Source organism: Labrus bergylta, chromosome 15 (assembly GCF_963930695.1).
Source record: "Labrus bergylta chromosome 15, fLabBer1.1, whole genome shotgun sequence".
In the NCBI taxonomy this organism is placed as follows: Eukaryota; Metazoa; Chordata; class Actinopteri; order Labriformes; family Labridae; genus Labrus; species Labrus bergylta.
In genome coordinates this window covers 25,367,516-25,386,376 of record NC_089209.1, presented here as the reverse complement: position 1 = coordinate 25,386,376, position 18,861 = coordinate 25,367,516, and the positions used below count along the sequence as shown (strand labels likewise).

The 18,861-nt window shown below is 42.6% G+C and overlaps 1 protein-coding gene across 1 annotated transcript in view; it reads right to left on the bottom strand.

The window, feature by feature from the left end:
* lama4 (laminin, alpha 4) overlaps window positions 1-18,861 on the bottom strand; it is a 39,575-nt gene that overhangs the window by 2,709 nt on the left and 18,005 nt on the right. The window contains exons 14-36 of the mRNA XM_020636676.3: window positions 17,203-17,319; window positions 16,455-16,603; window positions 14,469-14,610; window positions 14,288-14,381; window positions 14,082-14,198; window positions 13,197-13,382; window positions 12,962-13,101; window positions 12,588-12,752; window positions 10,650-10,795; window positions 10,131-10,293; window positions 9,893-10,026; window positions 8,879-9,050; window positions 6,792-6,923; window positions 6,559-6,701; window positions 5,398-5,527; window positions 5,006-5,143; window positions 4,769-4,899; window positions 3,682-3,846; window positions 3,009-3,159; window positions 2,148-2,341; window positions 1,824-2,013; window positions 1,562-1,717; window positions 248-407 (exon numbers count right to left, since the gene is read on the bottom strand). Of these exons, the coding sequence (XP_020492332.2) occupies window positions 248-407; window positions 1,562-1,717; window positions 1,824-2,013; window positions 2,148-2,341; window positions 3,009-3,159; window positions 3,682-3,846; window positions 4,769-4,899; window positions 5,006-5,143; window positions 5,398-5,527; window positions 6,559-6,701; window positions 6,792-6,923; window positions 8,879-9,050; window positions 9,893-10,026; window positions 10,131-10,293; window positions 10,650-10,795; window positions 12,588-12,752; window positions 12,962-13,101; window positions 13,197-13,382; window positions 14,082-14,198; window positions 14,288-14,381; window positions 14,469-14,610; window positions 16,455-16,603; window positions 17,203-17,319 (3,415 nt within the window). The remainder of the gene's footprint in view (window positions 1-247; window positions 408-1,561; window positions 1,718-1,823; window positions 2,014-2,147; window positions 2,342-3,008; window positions 3,160-3,681; window positions 3,847-4,768; window positions 4,900-5,005; window positions 5,144-5,397; window positions 5,528-6,558; window positions 6,702-6,791; window positions 6,924-8,878; window positions 9,051-9,892; window positions 10,027-10,130; window positions 10,294-10,649; window positions 10,796-12,587; window positions 12,753-12,961; window positions 13,102-13,196; window positions 13,383-14,081; window positions 14,199-14,287; window positions 14,382-14,468; window positions 14,611-16,454; window positions 16,604-17,202; window positions 17,320-18,861) is intronic.

Sequence of the window (18,861 nt, the reverse complement as noted above, 5' to 3'; positions counted from 1 at the left end):
TTCACCACAGCTGCACTGAGGGTATCATGTTCCCTCGCCCCAACCAAACTCTCCCCGTGCACTCGGGGATGGTGAAAGAGCAGAGAGGGGGCTCAGAGAGGAAATCTAACGAGCCGTGTAATATAACAGATGTTCAGTTTGCACAGAGCTGCAGCTCCTGCCAAATGTACATTGTGTTACATTTGGGACGAGAAACCTCAAATTCCTCAGTGTAAGTCTGAAGCCAAAGAAAAATCAAGAAGTATACCTAACACGACGTAGCCTCCTTCCTCTGAGAAGTACGTCCCAGCCTCGGAGCGCCCCTCGAAGCATGGAGTGACCCCGAAAGTCTCCACCTTGGAGGAGAGCCACTGCCCGTCCAGCTGAAGGTCCTTCAAGCAGCCGTTGAAGCTGTGCAGAGAGTTTCTCTGCAGGGACACACATGGAAGCACATGTGAATGTTGGAATGTAAAGGATGGAAGAAGACTCTGAGGACTCTGGCACAGTTCAATACCTCCTCTGGTTGAATGTTCCAGTATCAAACATTACACAGACAGAGTCAATGCTAAGCTGGTTAATGTGGTGGAGCATTCGGCTGCAAATGAGATTATGCTGAGAAAAATTAGGCAACATAATCCTTAGTAGAAAATATATCCCATCAAGGTGCATTCACTAAATAAGTTTATTTTTTATATATTACAGGCCAAGATTGTTTCCAAAAGTTTTTCAAACAAATCAAACAGGTTCTGTGCAGACATAGACAGATAGTTGAAGTATTTCATTAAAGACTACAAGGCAAAAACAGAAGGTCTTTAAAGCGGCCAGACTCCTTTATCAAATCAGTCGTTTCACCTCACAGAGCCAGAGTAGCTGCTCTCTCTCTCTCTTTGTTTATCTGTTGATTTGTTTGTGTTGTGCATGTTGTTAAAATCCCGTGCTAAATGCTAACTCTTTAAAAATAGCAAATTTACACTGTAACACAAACATACACACCTATCAAGGACAAACTAGACTTACTCCTTAAGGTAAAAAAAACCTGTTTCGTCAATAGTTTCTTTTTAATGTGACACCTTACTCTTTGACTAAATGTCTGGCTTTGTTGGGACCCTTTTTTCTTTCTTTCTTTAAGAATAACAATCTGAGCCCATCACTTGTGAAAACAAGTTATTTTAATAAGAATCCTTGATCAGGTGGATTTTCCCAGAATGATCATGTTGTAGCCAGTTGAAGAAATCTCATTTCCTGTTTGTGATTTAGTGCCTGAAATGTGTAACAATAGTGCCAAGGTATGAACAACAGAACTGTAGTGTCGTTATAATTTAATGTGAACAAAAACATGAAGCTTCTTGTGATTATTACGTCTGTTAAAACTGAGATGATGCTTCTGGAGGGTTCAGGGTGTTTAAGAGTCATAGCTGTGGTTTCCTGCTGTGTCTGTCTGTGAGAACAGCCAGACACAGAAGGATGTGTTCTCAGTCTGACTCCGTGGTTATGTTAGGTTCATTAGAGGTTTTAATGAGTTTGAGGCATTCTGTGTTTTTATTTTGAACATTATCATCTCCACATGACCGTCGACCTGTACCTGGATATTCTTCTGCGCTCTCTCTGGAGGAACTCCTCCCACGTAGAAGGGACTGCTGACATACCAGGAGACGTTGCTTCCCTGTGCTCTGTCTTCCAGTACTGTGAGCCCATCAATTATTAACCGCCCCGTACTTCCATCGCGGATAAAAATAATCTTCAGCGGGGAGAGGAGAGAGAGGAGCTTGTCACTGCAGAAATTGTTGACACATAACCAAACATGCAATCCGGCCATGCGTGCGTGCAGATTGAAAGAAACTTACATTGTGCCACGCGCCGTCATTGTAGCTCCCCTCGCTCCTCACTTTCACCCTTTGGTCTGCTACATTGAAGGTGTATACAAGCTTCCCGTGGGCCAGGAAGAGAGCCATGAAGTTGTCTTCTTGGACATCAGATACATAAAAGATGAGGCCAGAGGATGAGTGCGTCTTCAGGGAGAGGGAGAAGTGGGACCTGGGAGGTGGAAGGTGCGTTAAGTCATGCGTGCAGACACAAAGAAATCCTTGAAAGAGGACACGTGAAGAGTGAGCTTTAAAAATACCTGACCTTTCAGGTTTCTCTTAAAGGACTTCTTTGCGTTCACGTACCGTTCAGAGAAGGTTTCTGGGATGTCTGTGTACTGCTGCCTGCTGTCAGCGATGCCGCCGTAGTGGAAGGCTTGGCGGGTCGCTCTGGGACTCGAGGAGAGGTAACAGTGCTCGATGTTCGCCTCTGATGGCTCCTGGTCATCACTCCTTAGCTCCGTCAGCCCCAGAGGGAGGCTAGATGGATCCCTGCTGACCTAGAAGAGGGGTTGTATGTCAGGAAGGCTCAAGTCTCCAAAAAGGGGGGATTCATTCTCCATATTCACAGCAAGCGGCCGAGTGGCTTTAACACCAGAAAGTTTAAAGTAGTTTTTTTATTTATTTATTTTTTTTTTTTTTATGCCTTTAATGTCAGAGATGGGACAGAAATCAGGGAGAGAGAGGGATGACATGTTGCAAAGGAGCCACAGGTCAGAATCTAACCCGGGCTGCTTGCTTGGAGGACTATTGGTACGTTCCATTTGATCTCGGAAGTCGGAAATTCTGAGAAAACAAAGGTACTCCTGGAGGCGTCCATGTTGCTTTTCTGACTTGCAACTGGAACGCTGTTAACTCGGGTGTGATGTCATTCCCAGCTCAGAGTTTTGAGGTAAATGGAACGCAGCATACTGTAGATCTGCCATAGATGGGGCACACTCTCTAACCACTAGGCTACCAGCGCCCCCAAAATGCATGTTTTTAATTCCATTGTTTTGCATTAAAAAAAGGTTTTTGTTATGCTTTTATTTTGTATTTTTGTACTGCCTTAAGCTGAGGATACTGTTGAATTCTAACATGCTTTTATTTTGAAATAAGGCAAAGCCCTTCTGGTAGATTAAAGGTGAAGATGGATATGTTGATCATACTCTTTTGTTTTCATTCTACCTGTGATTGGTTCTGTCTGGCTCGAGAAGTGTGGTCCCTGTGCCGTGCCAGCAGAGCAGCTGGGGGACGTTGGACTGGACAGTCCTGCAGAGAGGTCTGGACATTTTCTGTGTAGCGCTGGAAGTCCTCAGGCTCGATGTCCCGGTCCTGTCTGCAGAAACAGAGAGAGACACAGGGAAGCTGCAGAAATGCTCACATAAACACCGGCATGTCTCGACAGACAGACTCTTGGTTTGGTCATTAATCCTACTTTTCAAAATCTGATGACCCTTGTTATGAAGAGTTTAGCAGGATCTAAGGAAAGGTCAAACAGACATGAGACTTTTATAAAGGAAACACAAACATCAGTTTTTTATTTCACATTGTGCTACTATTATTGCAAACTTGAGTCCTGCAAGTGCAAGAATAAGAGGAGTAAATCAGAACTAATACGTCTAGGCTCAGAGCCACTGCACACGCTGCCATATCTTCAGAGTTGGGGGAACATGTTGCCATAGCAACAACATGGATGTAGCTCCCCGCTTACAGCCTTATTTTTGAGTTCCTCAAGAGGGACAGAGAGTATAGTATACATGCTGAGCAGAGCCAGACCCTCCATAAAGCGCTGAAATAAACAAGACAGTTCTGTCAGGTATGAGCTTGTCATCTGCTGTAGTGACAGGTGACTCTTTACCTGTTGATGTAAGCGTTGCTGATGCAACCGGTGAAGTTCTTGAAGCTGCTGCTCGGAGACCCTCCGTAGTAGAAAGTCTTCACGGCAGGACCCGAGGATGATCTGGTGGCTGAGGATGGACGTTTCTTCTCCTGCTTGTCTTTGTCGTCCACCAGCAGCGAATACCTGAGAACAGTTCAGCAGGTCAACTCAACAGTGCACCGTCTTTTCAGACTTATTTTTACAGCAAACCACCCCTCACATATTCCACCATCTGTCTACCAACCCACCATCATGCCTGTCTGCAGCCTATTTCATAAATGTACCCAGAAGTTTTCATTAAATGTACCTAATATATGTGCAAAGTTAGTGAGTAACTTTCCGTTTTTGGCTCTGGCATGGATTTAGGAGATCTGCATTTGACAATAATTGAATTCTCGAGATGTGTGCTGAACTTTCAGAGTGCTTAACAAGCTGTAATGTCCTGATCGAAGCCTGCTCTAAGTCTTTTGCCTTAATTAATCAAGATATGTTTTCAGTCACAGCATAGTTCCTAAATGTTGTCTTTTATGATTATATATATGTTGTGTTGTTGATACTTTACAAGTTTTAATACTTTGGTTATATGTCATGGGACCTTCAAATTTAAAGGTCTTCTCCCATACTCTCTGCTAACTCGGGTACATTTACATCAGTCTGAATGTTGATTCATGTGCACTGTCCGTCACTGAATGAATAAATAAATTAAATATGTCTGCAGTTCTGTATGTGCCTTCCTGTGCTCCTGTAGCCGGCCTCAAGTGGACACTCGACGAACTGCAGGATTTTTCACTCCCGCATTGGCTTCATTTTTTAACACTGGAGGTTGCTGCTTGAGTATTAATTGTGTATGCACACACAAATGATTTGATTAAATGTATGAAATGCTTGTAATGGCTATGTCACACACTTTGATTTGCCGAGTGTCTTAAAGGTGCCATACAAATAAACTTGCCTTCATATACTTCACTAAATTCTTTACATTTTGAGGAAAAATCGGCTTATTAAACTGAAAGGTCAACACAGGACTTCAAAGCTGAACCCTGCAGCTGTGAAACTAAATACTCACTTCTGATTGTTCACTGAAGCCACCAAGAAATGTGTCCTTCCATCATTGTATTTCTTATGGGATTTGACCCGTGTGCCTCTGCAGTTCATCACCACAGCTCCGTTCTCCACAGTGATACTGAACTCATCGGACTGAGGAGGGAGAAAAAAACATGAAGATTCTTTATTCAGCAGGTACGAGTAAACAACAAATAGAATGTCTGGCATTGTGCACACTCTAAAAATAAGACATATGTACCCCATCACTGTGGTAAAAGAGGAGTCCGCTGGGCTGCAGAGTTCTGAAGTTGATTCCTCCCTCAAAACTGTCGAAGGGTGAAAACTTTGCTGTGGATCCCAGGTAGCTCTCTCCAGTGAAATAAGCTTTACGGGACATCTGTCACAATAAAAAACACATTTCACTTTCTATTACTTCCATTACCTTCACTCTCTGCGCGGCTTACAGTTCAGTGATCCCAAAATGGTAATATCGATTGACTCATGTGAAAGCTGTTGAGCTGGAACAACCAATTATTTTCTCTCACTCGGCTGTGTTAGCTCGTGTTTGTGTGCAGTTTAAGTTTCATCCATATTAAGCAGCCATGCAGCTCATTATCGCTGACGGAGTGTGAACCTGCGGGGAGCACTTACAAATGACTCCTCAGGGCAGCCGCTGCTGATGCCGATGGTGCCGGGCTCCTCCAACAGGTTGAAGTCTTTTTTCTGGAACTGGAAACCTTTCACGCAGCCTTTCAGGCCCACGACGGCAGACAGCTCCGGCCTGTTGGGAAAACTGTACTGTCAGAATCCTGTGGTGGCCTCTCTGAGCTGCCCTACACCAGATATCTGTCTAGGTGGCATCTTTAATTCAGCTGCAAAATGATAAATGGTAAATGGGATGGAGATTGTGTTGCGATTTTCTGGTCTTCTGACTACTCAAAGTGCTTTTACACCGCATGTCACACCTACACATTCAAACCAGGATGGCTGAGGTTGTTTTGTAAAGTGACCAACATAAGTAACTAATCCCATTCATAGACATTTATACGGCGCTCACAAAGCAGTGGGAGCTTCTTAGGGTTAAGTGTCTTGCCCAAGGAAACATCGGACATATTGCAGCAGGAGCTGGGGATTAAACCCCTGATTCTACCAAAACAGCCACAGCCAAAGATGTTCCTTTAATCCATACAGTTGTGTAACGTGTCTGCAAGAAAATAAGAAGCAGTGGTCTGAAACTTTAAAGACCAGAGTCAGATCATCCATCCACAAACGCTCTCAATTTACACCCGTATGCCGATGACACACAGCTCTACTTCAGCTCCAAACCATCCGCTCTCTGGTCAACTGCCTGCAAAAACATTCAACCCTGCATGTCAACCAATTTCCACAAACTCAATAACAATAAAACCAAGGTCATGGTTGTTGCCTCCCAAGATACTGATCAGGAACGTTTGAGATATCTTACTGGAAGTTGACGGTTGCTCCATCCGCCCATCCTCTGAGGTCTTGCATCATCCTTGACTCAACTATTAAATGCTTAAATTTAAAGCTACTATTTCATTTTTTAAGAGCAGAAATATGTTCACTTTTAGATAGCTAGTTGATAGCACATTGTCTGCTGGTCGACAGGGTCTGGATATAAAGACAACTGTTGGTCTGCCTGTTTGCTTCAACAGTGCTAACAGTGATGTATCTCAAAACTGATCACAACATTGTCAGCGGAAACATGCTAAAAATGTTGGTTCATTGAAAACCTGACCTCTATTGTGATGAGTGTAAATGGATGTTTGGTTGCATCAATATTGATCTCACCTGGATTTGAGAATGCTGGAGGGAGCGCCTCCTATGTGGATATCAGTGAAAGGTAGAGTGGTTTTTGGATTCTCTAAAGATTTAATATGGCTCTTATCCACCAGGAGGATCACCTTCTTTGACTGATGGTAGATCACAGATACCTGTGGAAACAGACCAACACTGCTGTTACAGCGACACCTAACTCTTGTACAAGTTGGAAAAAAGGCCTTAAAAGAGAAGATCAATCCTACCTCGTGGTATCTTGCATCATTTATTTTGAGTTTTGGTGTTTTATCCTCAAAAACGATTGGCCCACTGCTGAAGCCAAAGTCGTACATCAGGCGCAGGTAGCCATCCTTTAACTCTAAGAGGAAGAATTTGTCCTGGAAAAAAAAGGGTTAAGAATACACAAGATAGAGAGAATGAATGTTGAACATGCAGTTAAAACGTTTCAGTTTTTCCTATGTCCAGTAAAGGTTTCTCTTTGGGCCCCTCACCACAGCCTCAGTCAACTTTATGATAATACTATAAGACAGCCCTGTATTACACAAATGACCCATTGAAAGATTTAAATTAAGGTTTCAGCTAATCCTTTTTGATACCACACATCGTACAATAACAATCTCTTATTTTATTGATTGACACTATTCAAAAGCACTGAAGCTTTTATAATAACTAAATTTATTTCATAAGACAGGTGTGTAGGACAAGAATGTATCCATCAACAATGGCAGGCAAACTCCTGTACACTGTCTAAATTGCACAATAACGTTGGCAGTGTTGGGATTTAGACATTGGACTGTTTATGCAGTCTAACACATACATTTCAACATTGCCTCCGTCCAGCGCATAAATCCCAATGTTGCCATGTTGCCAACGTCCAATGCATAATCACAACAGCTCCAACTCACAAATCCAAACATTGCCATTGCCCAATGCAGAGACTGAAAAGTTGCCAATGTCCAACACAAACATCTCAACTTGTCATTGTCCACAATTAATCTCAATGTTGCCAATGTCCAACACATACATCCCCATGTTGCCATGTTTCCAACATAACTCCGGACTCTGAAAACTCTGAAAGCATCACAGACAGTGGGACTCAGGTGTTACACCCATTGTCATGACTCAGAGTTATTTTCAGAGGATATACTGGATTTCTATTACATTTAAGTGTGAAAAATCACATATAATACTATTTAAGATAATACTAAAAGGATCTTTGTCTCAATCATTAACTGTGTAAAGAGTATTTAAGTGTTTTTAGTTGTATTATTCTGAGACTGGTTAGTCTCAAAGGCAGCCTCAAAGGCTGATTTAGCTGCAACTAAACTTGAGATGAAAGACAATCCATTTATTGTTTTAAAATGAGCCTGTATGAGCTGAAATATTAGATGTTATAGTCTCTGTTTGTTTACCTATTAGCTACTGAAGCTTCTAACTGAGTCTGTTTGGTTTGAAGTATTTATTTTCACACATCTGAGATGTATTAAGTTGCAGCAGCTTTTAACACCCATCTTCCTCACACGTCTGCTTCAAAATAAAAGCACATCACAGAGATGGCAATTAGGAACTTTTATTGTGAAAAACTTTCCGGAACTAAATGTGTTTATTGCTCGGAGCAGCAGCGGAGATTGTAGTCGTGAACGCTGCAGTGAGGAAAATCACTCAGCCACTTCTTTGCACAAGAGTAAGAACCACAGCCAACTTATTTAAATCATCTTGGACTTTAGAAAATGAGACATCAGTTTATAAACACCTTCAGCAGGTAGACCAGCTCTAGTGGAGGAGCTTTTCTGAAGTGGCACCGAGCCAAGAAAAGGGTCTGTCTCTCTCTCTCTCTCTCTCTCTGTCTCTCTCTCTCTCTCTGTCTCTCTCTCTCTCTCTCTGTCTCTCTCTCTCTCTCTCTCTCTCTCTCTCTCTCGTCACTCTGGTGCGATGAGGGAAAATCATTCATAGCAGGCCTATTGTTTTTTTACTCAGTAACGGATGTGATTTAAAATGTAGCTAATTACAGTACTTAACAGAAAATCTACTTAATTAAAATTAAAAGTACAGATTTTAAAAACGACTTAAAAAGTAGTAAGTACACCAAAAAACTACTCAATTACAGTAACGCGAGTAAATGTAATTCGTTACTTTACACCTCTGTTTATTGCACAGTTTATGTGAACGTTTCATTCTCTCTGGCCTGTGTGATGCGGACACTACACTTTCAAATAACTAGTTTCTCTGAAACTGTAAGACAAAATGTAGAAAAGTAGACTCCTGCTCATTATTCCTAATCAAGAGGGTCTTCAGGTCTTTTGTGTAAGATTTAGAGAGTTTCTAGACTTACCTCTTTGACCATGAGGAAAAGGACCCCACTGTTTGCCACAGTACGGACTCCAATATCGAACCTTGTGACAACACCGAATTTTCCCCTCCTCCCGATGTTATTGATGAGTGCGTAGCCCGTTCCATCAAACAGGTAGCTGGTGATGCGACTCTGAGAAAAGGCCAACTTGTACCTGAGAGCAGTCGGAGAAATAGTATTAGTTACCTTGATTTAACCTTGTTACCTATATGTGTTTCAGCAATTTAAAGATGGAGTCAGTAGGTTTTTACTAAATAAATAAAAAATAGACTTATACTAAAGTAAAGCTGCTCAATCATCACTTATGTTCCTCCATACATGTGTGGTGGTGACTGTGTCTGCAGAGACTCTGTCCTCTGACTGGATTGTTGCTGGTGTGTTTCCTTCAGGCAATGACAGTGCACAGGTCAGTTTAGAAGTGGATATAATTCAGCGATTGTCTTCTTTGCCAGTTTTAAACACATCCAGACGCGGATGTAGCGGCAAAGAAGAGAAAATGTAATCAAAGTGGATAAAGCTCGTTCATAAACGAGGGTGAACCTTGTCTTGGCTTTCACCAGCAGACTTTGAGTTGGTCTGATCTCTGTTGGACAGGAGGGTAACAAACACCTGTGGTTAGCTTGTGCTAGCTTGCTGTGTAGGTACAAGCAGTAAACATACACACTAAAGTCCTGCAGTGAGTGTGAGCTTCTGGGGGGGCGACAAGCCCGGGAGGAGGGGCCCAGTTTGAATGTTGGGTTTACAAACTGCAACAAACATTTCAACTGACTTTAACTTTAAGTTGGATATTTATAATGACTTGAAATTCTGGTCAGATAAAGATTGTGTTTTTTTTAAATTTATACTAAGTGAGAATCTGGATATTACTTTGTACAGAGAAATAAAATACTTTAAGACTTCAGTGATGTGAGAAATACATAAGAACATAGTCGACTGTTGTATTTGATTCGGCCCTGGAGCCTCATTACAGACTGAAGTGTCCAGGAAAATCTGTACCTCGGGCACGGTGTTGATACTTCTACACCCATTTTGTGCGTCTCTTTGAAGTTGTACAGACTGATCACGTCGTTGTTCAGCGAACCCAACTCGATGCAGCCCACAAAAGGAGCCAGACTCAGTGGAGGGGGAAGCTAGTTCATCAAAAAGGAAAAATAAAAAAAGTAACTTGAGATTAAAAATACAGAAGATAAAAAAGAGTCTATTTGAATACGGAAATATTTGTAAGAGGCTTTACCCTGACTTCTGGCGGGACACCACCAACAAAGAACACTGTATCCTTGGGGTCGATGTCAAACAGCGAGTCTGTGCCTGGAGCCTCTCCTTTCTGGATGAACTTCTGCTCGTCTGTGGAGCTCTGACTGGGGATGGTCAGGAACACTTTTCCATGTCTGCCAAGTCTGAAAGAACACAGCACAGAGATGCATGAAGCATTAAGTCATTAGTTATCATCCTGAGAGAGAAACAAACAGGATGTGAGACTTTGGACATCATGCAGGAACATGCCCGTGTCCTTGCCTGAGATTTCTATTAAATAAAAGCTTTTAAGGCTTGACTTCACACCTCATCTCTTTGGGCCGTTGCTCATGGCTAAATAACCTAGCTAAACTAGCTAGCCACTTTATCCAGATATCTATATGAGAAGAAGAAAAATTGAAAAAAACAAATTGAAGAAAGTTTCTGCACCGCTTGAATCAGTCGGTTTGTCTGGCTGGTTCCTGCATGAGGCCCAAAGTTGTCTTTTAACAGTTTTTACCTCTCTACTTTGACATAGTTGAAGACTGCAGGCCATTGGCTGACAGGCTTAGAGCCCAGCGGGATCTCCACATCTTCCCCTCCGAGGTTGTACACGTACACCAGGTTGTCATTTTTGATGGCCAAACCCATGTAGTCTTTCCTGCCCTGCGTGCACAAACAGAAGAAAAGACTCTTGTGTTACGACTTCAACGTGAGCTCATTCGCTGCTCTTTTTTCTCATCATTGCCTTCATGATATTTCACGGTACAGTACTGTTGTTTCAGAACAAAAACATTACTAATTTGTTGGAGTTAAAAGCTCTCCTGCTGGGGCTTCTCTTCCTCACTGAAAAGTCTCATGAACACCACTCCATATAAAACAGAGGCTGTGAAATCACCGAGTTGAAGTGTCACTAAAGAGAACAGAGAGGCCTCACACTGGGTCACTTCACTGTTTCTGTGCCCGAGTGGGAGGGGGCTGGCGGTATTTATGTAAATGACCTCCATCTTTGAAGGCACATGCATGCACTATTATCACCGGCGTCTCTTAGAGACCTTTTCAAAGCGGCAACTGTGAGCGTTCAAAGCCTGTCATTCCTGCCTCCAACTTCAGAAACAAAGTACTGCTGTCCACAAGCAGCGCCCAGCCCTTTTATCTTTGCCCTGGGCCTCTGGGTGCAAGTTTGTGAAGTTTCAGCAGCAGCACTGGGCTACAAACAAACATCCTCTCTCACTACCTCCTGTTTGACTGAGAGATCCTCTTTGATATCTGAGAATGATCCCATGCTTATATCTTTCACAGAGATAAAAAATGTTTTTTTGTTTTTTTTTAACACCAATTGATTTATTACACATTATTTACTCTCTTATTCAGACGAAAGACTGCCACACTGAGAGTGACACATCCATCTGAAGTGACATATTGCAAAACTTGCCTCTGGTGACAAAGTGAGCAGCTGTCACTAAAAGACAATAAAAATAGCTCCTGAGGCACAAAATATATTCATCCCTTGCATAGTTAAAAGGAAAAATACTTGTAGAAGAAATGTCAAAATGCATAAAGAAGGACTCATTTGAAAGGCATAATGTTGAAATTAGCAAAACAGAACTTATGAAAAAAAACTAGGAAGTGCAGTTTCATGCTAACTCCCGTCTGGAGAATTCTGTTCCCTCCGCTGTGAGGGACAGTGAAGTGTTTTGGGCCACAGAAAGTGAAATATTCAGAGTAAAAAGGTCACCTTGGGCTCAAATTGAAGCTTATAAATCAGGGAAGTTTTTTAAAAATAAAAATGAGACAGTGATGTTAACAATAAAGTGCTTTAACCTGATCATATTCCATGAGATTTTGTGCCGCAGAAGCTATTTGTATTGTCTTTTTGTGAGTTTTAGTGACGATAACTTCAAATGTAATGGCAGAAAGTACAATAATCTTATTTTGCTACTTTCCCCTATAGTTCAGGATACTCTGTGCCAAATTTCATAGTTGTATGACTATTGATGCAATTTTAACAAGATCATTTGTGACTTTTTATTATCTTGACCTAAGCATTTTTCAAAAAGGGTTTTTTTGGCCCCCCAGGACCGAACGGCCCCGAGTTGGGAGTGGTCGTTATCAACTTGTGATGGCCCAAGGTATGGGATAACTAAAAATCATAGTGAAAAAAAGGTAGCATGAAACATCCTGAAGGAGGGACCTGGCTCCTGGACTATTAATATTGATGGTCTCTTTACACAGCAGCAGCCTCTACCATCAGTGTGTGAATGTGTAGGTGTGACATGCAGTGTAAAAGATCTTTGAGTCGTCAGAAGACTAGAAAATAAATATGCAATCTCAACTCCATGTACTATTCAGATTTGTAAACTACATATGCCTTTACTCATGTCATGACTTCTATCTGTATCCCCTTGCATGTTCTCTGGTTGGCTTGAGCGTCTCCAGTGACAAACATATTCCTCACGTTTCTGTCTCCCAGGTACAGGACGAAGCGGTCCTCTATGGGATCCTTGTCCGGGTCCACTCTGATGAACAGGCTGATGGACGTCACTGTCTTCAGCTCTTCCAGGTTGCTATGAGGATGAACCTCCACTGACGACTGGCCGTTAAACTTCATGGACACTTGGACCTGCAGTAGAAGGTAAACCATCATGACTTACAGTAGGACTAACTATGTGAATGCAGACACTCTCATCTGTTTGCATAGAGTCAAAAAAGTAACTTGGATTAATTGATCATTTAGCAAGATAAAGCCTGCTTAGATTTTTTTAATGGTTGCATGTAAATCTTGGCCTTGAATACAATGGTTATAGCATTGTGTTGAACTGATGCACTGACTTTCTTGGCCACGCTCCTGGCCTGGGCTATGAGCTCCCTGATCCTCATGATGTTGGTGGTCACGTTGTTGACAGGCTTCTTCTCCTCCACCACCTTCAGTTTGTCCAGCAGCGCAGGAACCAATCCATTCAGGCTCTCCACTACAAAGACATCCCACACCGAGGATTTTAAAACCATCGGAACCTAGACACTGTGTTTGACTTTGTTGTTTTGAACACTGCAGCAGTTTTGGTACCTGCTTCCCCTGCAGACTCGACCGCCTGCTCATAAGCATCTGTGGAGTATTCGTTGTTCTTCATGCTGTCGGCCCACTGCTCCACCTTGCTGCTGATTGGGCTGATGGTTTGGAGGACCTCTGCTGAGCGGTTCAGAGTCCCCTTAGCCACCTCCAGGGTGAACTCCAGCCTCTGCGGGGTTCTGTCTGGATGAGGACGTTTAAAAATAAAATTCAGTCTAAATTTTAAATACGAATGAAAAATCAAGCCAATCAAATGGAACCCACCATAATGAAGCACCAATAAGGGCAAGCAGTGGACAAAAATTGTTCTTCATTGTTGAATTGTTGTGCTAGCATGCTAATGTTAGTGCTCTTTAGTTATCCAGTAGCAATGAAATTGGCACAAAATGACCAAGATCTAAAAATGCGTTTGTGACATTTCAATAATCAGTGAGTATGTTCTTCTTCTTCTCTCTAGTCCTTGACTAATACAGTTTTTATACACAAGAGGAGGAGCCGGCCGTCCCATCCATGTAAACACAGCTCTGACAACAACACAGCCAGCGGGACTCGAGCTTCTCACTCATTGTAGACAGTCAAGACTCAGAGAGATATTTACACAGGATATACATTTAAAGAGACACACACACCAAAACGGAACATTCTGAGAGAGCTGGTTTATACAGGGTCACAAACCTCCTCTGCTGCTTGATTCATGTTATATTTTGACTAAAGCACAGCACAGATGTTTCATTTAGACCACAGGGGGACTGTTTGAAAAGGTGAGAAAGGGGTATAATATGTCCTCTTTAAGGGTTTAAAAACCAAACATACAGTATATAAAATGAGATCTCTCATGTCTCTCATGTCACACAAACCAATAAGAAAGGAGTGTTGTGTTACCTGCATGGATTCCACTGATGTCTTCCTTTAGATCTGCAAGTTTCTTGGTGTTTTTCTCCACGGTCTCCTGGGTTTCCTCGATGTATTTCAGCTGTTCAGTCACCTCCAATTCTACCTCTGTGACAGAGAGATGCACTGTGTTAGAGGGACATCTGATAAATAACACATGAACACCGAGGACATGTCACAAATGTCTCCTTTCAAACCTTTCTGTTCCGAATGTAACGACACAGACTCCTTGAAAACATTGTCGCTCTGGGTTACCAGGTACCCCAGCTGTGCATTGATCCCATCGACGGCCTGAAAACACACAACATAACATCATGCCACAGGTGTTAGCAGGAACAACAGAGTGTGCATGCTGTGTGTTTCTGTCAGGTTACTTACATCTTCAGCTCTCTGAGATAAGTTGAAGGTGGTGATGGAGGTGATGTTGGCATCGTCGACGTATTTGATGATGTTGTTGTAGACGTTGGCGGCACTTATGGCCTTCTGCACAAAGCCGTTGGCGTCGCTCTCTTTCAGATCCCTGGAGGAGACAGGATGATGGATGCTACAGTCTTATCTGATTGTCTCCATAGTGAACGTAACAGCATCAAATCTCCCCGGTGAGCTTGGAAATCATATTGAATTAAGCTGCAGTAATCCATTTTTCTTTTTTCACAACAACAGATCAGAAGACAACAACTATTCAGAAGCTCCAAATTTAAATATAAGTGTTGAAGGTCGTTTAAAGGTCACATATTATGGAAAATACACTTCACCATTGTTTTCTATCACTAATAAATGTGTCTCTAGTCTGTCTACAAACCCCCAATTGTGAGTATAGTCCATCCTCTCTGTCTTCTGCCTGCTCCACTTTTCAGAAAATGTGTGCTCAAACAGGGCATTTGGAGATTTTCCTTTCATGACATCACAAAGGGCAGTAACCCGTCCCCGAGGTGGGTTAGGGGTTTGGATCTTACAATATGATCAGACATTAAAGAGCCCATATTCTGCCCTTTTTGGGGTTCTTATATTTAATCTATGTACCTACTTTTGTACGTTCACAATAGCTAAAGTCCTAAAAAAGTGTCTGTTTTCATGTACTGCTCCTCCTTGCTCCCTCTACGCTCTGAGTCCGTCAGCTACGCTCTGCTGAGCCCACACTGTTAGACCCCACGCGGGCCAAGTCTGCTCTGATTGGTCTGCCGATCCGCTCTGTCGTTATTGGTCAGTTGCTCAGCACACTTCTCGGAAATTTCAACATGAGCTGCAGGGCTTGCCACAACGAGCCAATGGGCTTAGATCAGTGATATCACACTGACAATGACGTCGCACTGACAAATTTTTATCAAGGGGGGCTAGAACCGAGCCTTACATGCAGCTAATGCTACAGCTAATAGGAGGAGGTAGATATACATAGATGTGTCTAAACATGCACAGGACACTTGGAAAACACACTAAAGGGCATATAAAACCAGAAAAAGAAGAATATGGGACCTTTAAGGAAACATGCTATGTTGAAGTGCTGGCTTCTCTGACAACAATGCAGCAGCCAGTATGTCCTCCTTCTAACTTTAGATTCTGGTCCTGAATGCTCTGGATTTGTTTGGACCAGAGAAGGTAGGAGGTTTTAAGACACCCGCACACAGCTGTTTTGGACGCCCCTCGGTTTACCAGATATGAGAGCAGTTATCAGGTCAACAGGTGTTGCAGTGATGGAAGTGGGCAAGAGAAGTGGTTCAGATAGAAGTGATTGTACCCGACCTAAAAAGCCTCTGCATGTTTCTAATAAGCTCCACGAGCAGAAACGTGCTCAAACTAGGATCAATATTGGAGATGATTTTTAGCAAACTGAAGGTTTACAGACCCATGCAGCGCTGGCTAAACACTGAAGATACAGTGTCCGAGACATGGCAACCTGTGAGTGCCTTGACACAGGGAGGAGGGGGCAGGGGGAGACAGCTCTCTACAATGTTGTAAATTTGGACTGCAGTACCCATTTTAAACACTAGGTGTCAGAGTTACATATTGCTCCTTTAATAAGATCAAAACAGAAGAGTTATTTAGAAGATGCTTTTTAAAAGGTTAAGAGTGTATCAAATCGTGCCGCAGTGTACCATATGATACCATATCATAAGTGTATTGTATCATAGATGTAACATCATATTGTATTTATGGTATATGTTTCACAGTATATCATGTTTTATTGTTTCGTAGATAAATCCCATTATATCACATCACATTTTTTCCCTGGTAAATTCATTTTTTGTTTCCTTTATCTTAAAATGTAACCTCAGAAACATTTTTGCTTTTCCCTTTGTCTGCCTGGAAAACACCATGTGTTTCGTTTACTTCATGGTTTTGAATTAATAATAAATAGAGTCTCACTCCTCCAGTTCGTTGGCCTGTCTGTCCAGCTCCTCAGCGTGGTCGTCGGCCCTCTGCACCAGATCCCCGTCAGCCAGCGACAGACGCTCAGTCTTCTCCTGCAGCCTCTGGCCGGCTCCATCGATGGCTGCGTGGTACTGGGACACGTTCTGTGCACACAGAGAGTACACACCGAAACATTATGTACACATTTATTTAAGAGGTTTTTTAAAAAAATGATATGCAAGGATAATCAACTGCTTTGCATTTGTATTCCATTGGAGGAATCCTTGTGCCTTGTGATAACTTAAAGTACACACACACACGCGCACACACGCGCACACACACGCGCACACACGCGCACACACGCGCACACACGCACACCAGCTAACATTGTTACCTCAGGATGATTGCAATCCCCCACAGAGTAACTCAATAGAGAGCTACTGGACTAAAAGTGGAGAGCTGTTTGAGAACATGGCTTATTCAATCTCCAGCAATCCACAAATTGCTTCCAAATCAAATTGGCTCGTTTAAGAATCTGACACAGGCTGCGTCTCTGGAATCCATTTCATGGATAAATTCAATGTGGGCCCTGCGATACTGCAGCCTGATATCACTGTCTATTAGATTATGAAACATACTCCCTCATTCAGTGAGCCATAAAGAAAGCCGAGCATCATTGGACGTCAGGGACCCAGAGATGATTTCATTCTCCCCCCTCATCATAAGAAGCCATCAGGGTGCAGGCTGTTGTTTATGACCTTACCTGCACTAAAGCATCCATCTCGGCCATGGCTCCGTCTGTCTCCGAGATGAATCCTCGGGCTGTTTCCAGAGTAGCGTTGACAGCAGCGTGGTCCTCTGCCAGCCTCTGCTGCTTTGACTGCAAGGCACAAGGACATCAAAATCCTCCAGTTTAACTTCAGAACATGGTAAAAAAAAATAAAAAATGCTGCATCATTTTGTGTCTTTATTGGACAGAAAGATTATCATGAGGTTGGAAAGGGGATCTGAAAGTTGACCTGGAGGGGCTTTCCTGAACACTTTACAGGAAAGTTCACTAAGGAATAATACATTTTCCTTTTCATGTTTTCTTGGTTTTTATTGGTAAGAAGATTTATATTGTCTATACTGTATCTGTGAGTTAAGTTTGCAGCCAGAGCCAGGAATCCCAGGGTTTAGCTTAGCATCAACCCTTGAAGCGTTGTTAGGGGGTCCAATGCCTTCCTCTTACTGTTCCCTTCCACTTATTTGTAGAGAGCCATTGAAAACGTAAGACATTTGAAGGAGTGTTTTTTAAACACACAGCTAGCTATGCTATGCTAATGTCTGTTAATGTATGATTTAAGGCCTCAAAGGTGTATTTTTAAAATAACATCAGAAGTGTCTATGGCAGCGTGTGCAGTGAATGTCCAAACCCAAGAACATGAAATGTCTTTTTACACTCCTTTGTCATTCTCTTAATGCCTCTAAAATATATTTTTATCTACGGTTTAACTAGTAGAGTCATATTGTGGGAGGCACTGTGGCAGCTGGTGATGTGGTGGCTGTGGATTATGTTTTACAGTTTCCCAAAACTACCTTTACTGTAGTTCACCTGCATGACTGAGATCATCTGACAAACTGATGAGAGCACTCGATTGGCTGTGGCGACCACGCAGTGAGCACACTGTGTGTCTGCAGCCGGGGTCGACCGGTCTGTGCTGAGGGCGATGAAGAGCCCCAGATTAGAGAGGCTCCATGTTTGGTTAATGCACCATTCACTGCATTGATTTACAGCAGAGGCCCTGATCATAGAGATCTTCACTCTTGATAACATGGACACACACACACACACACACACACACACACACACACACACACACACACACACACACACACACACACACACACACACACACACACACACACACACACACACACACACACACACACACACAGGCTGGACGGCAGGCCTGTAATGTCAGCCAGGGCGTGACAACTAGAGGCACGCCCTGGATCCAGATTAAAACGATGTGGGGTTCACTCAGTGATAAATCATCACATCACAGGACAAGACATTACAACTTTGGAGAGACCATAACAGTTTGAATATTTTAAAATACTGATCACAGATGTCATGGAGGTTTATATGTTTTAATTAATTGCCAATGGACTTGAGCTTGTAGAGTTCTTTTCTAGTCTTCTGACAACTCAAAGTGCTTTTACACAACAGGTCACACCTACACATTCACACACTGATGGTAGAGGTTTAAACTAATCCAACCATACACATTCATACACTGCTGAAGAAGCAGCAGGAGCAACTTGGGGTTACGTATCTTGCCCACACAGTGGACGTGTTGCTGCAGGAGCTGGGGATCGAAGCCCCAACCTTCCAGTTGAGAGTCAACTGACTCTACCAACTGAGCCACAGCCGATCAGT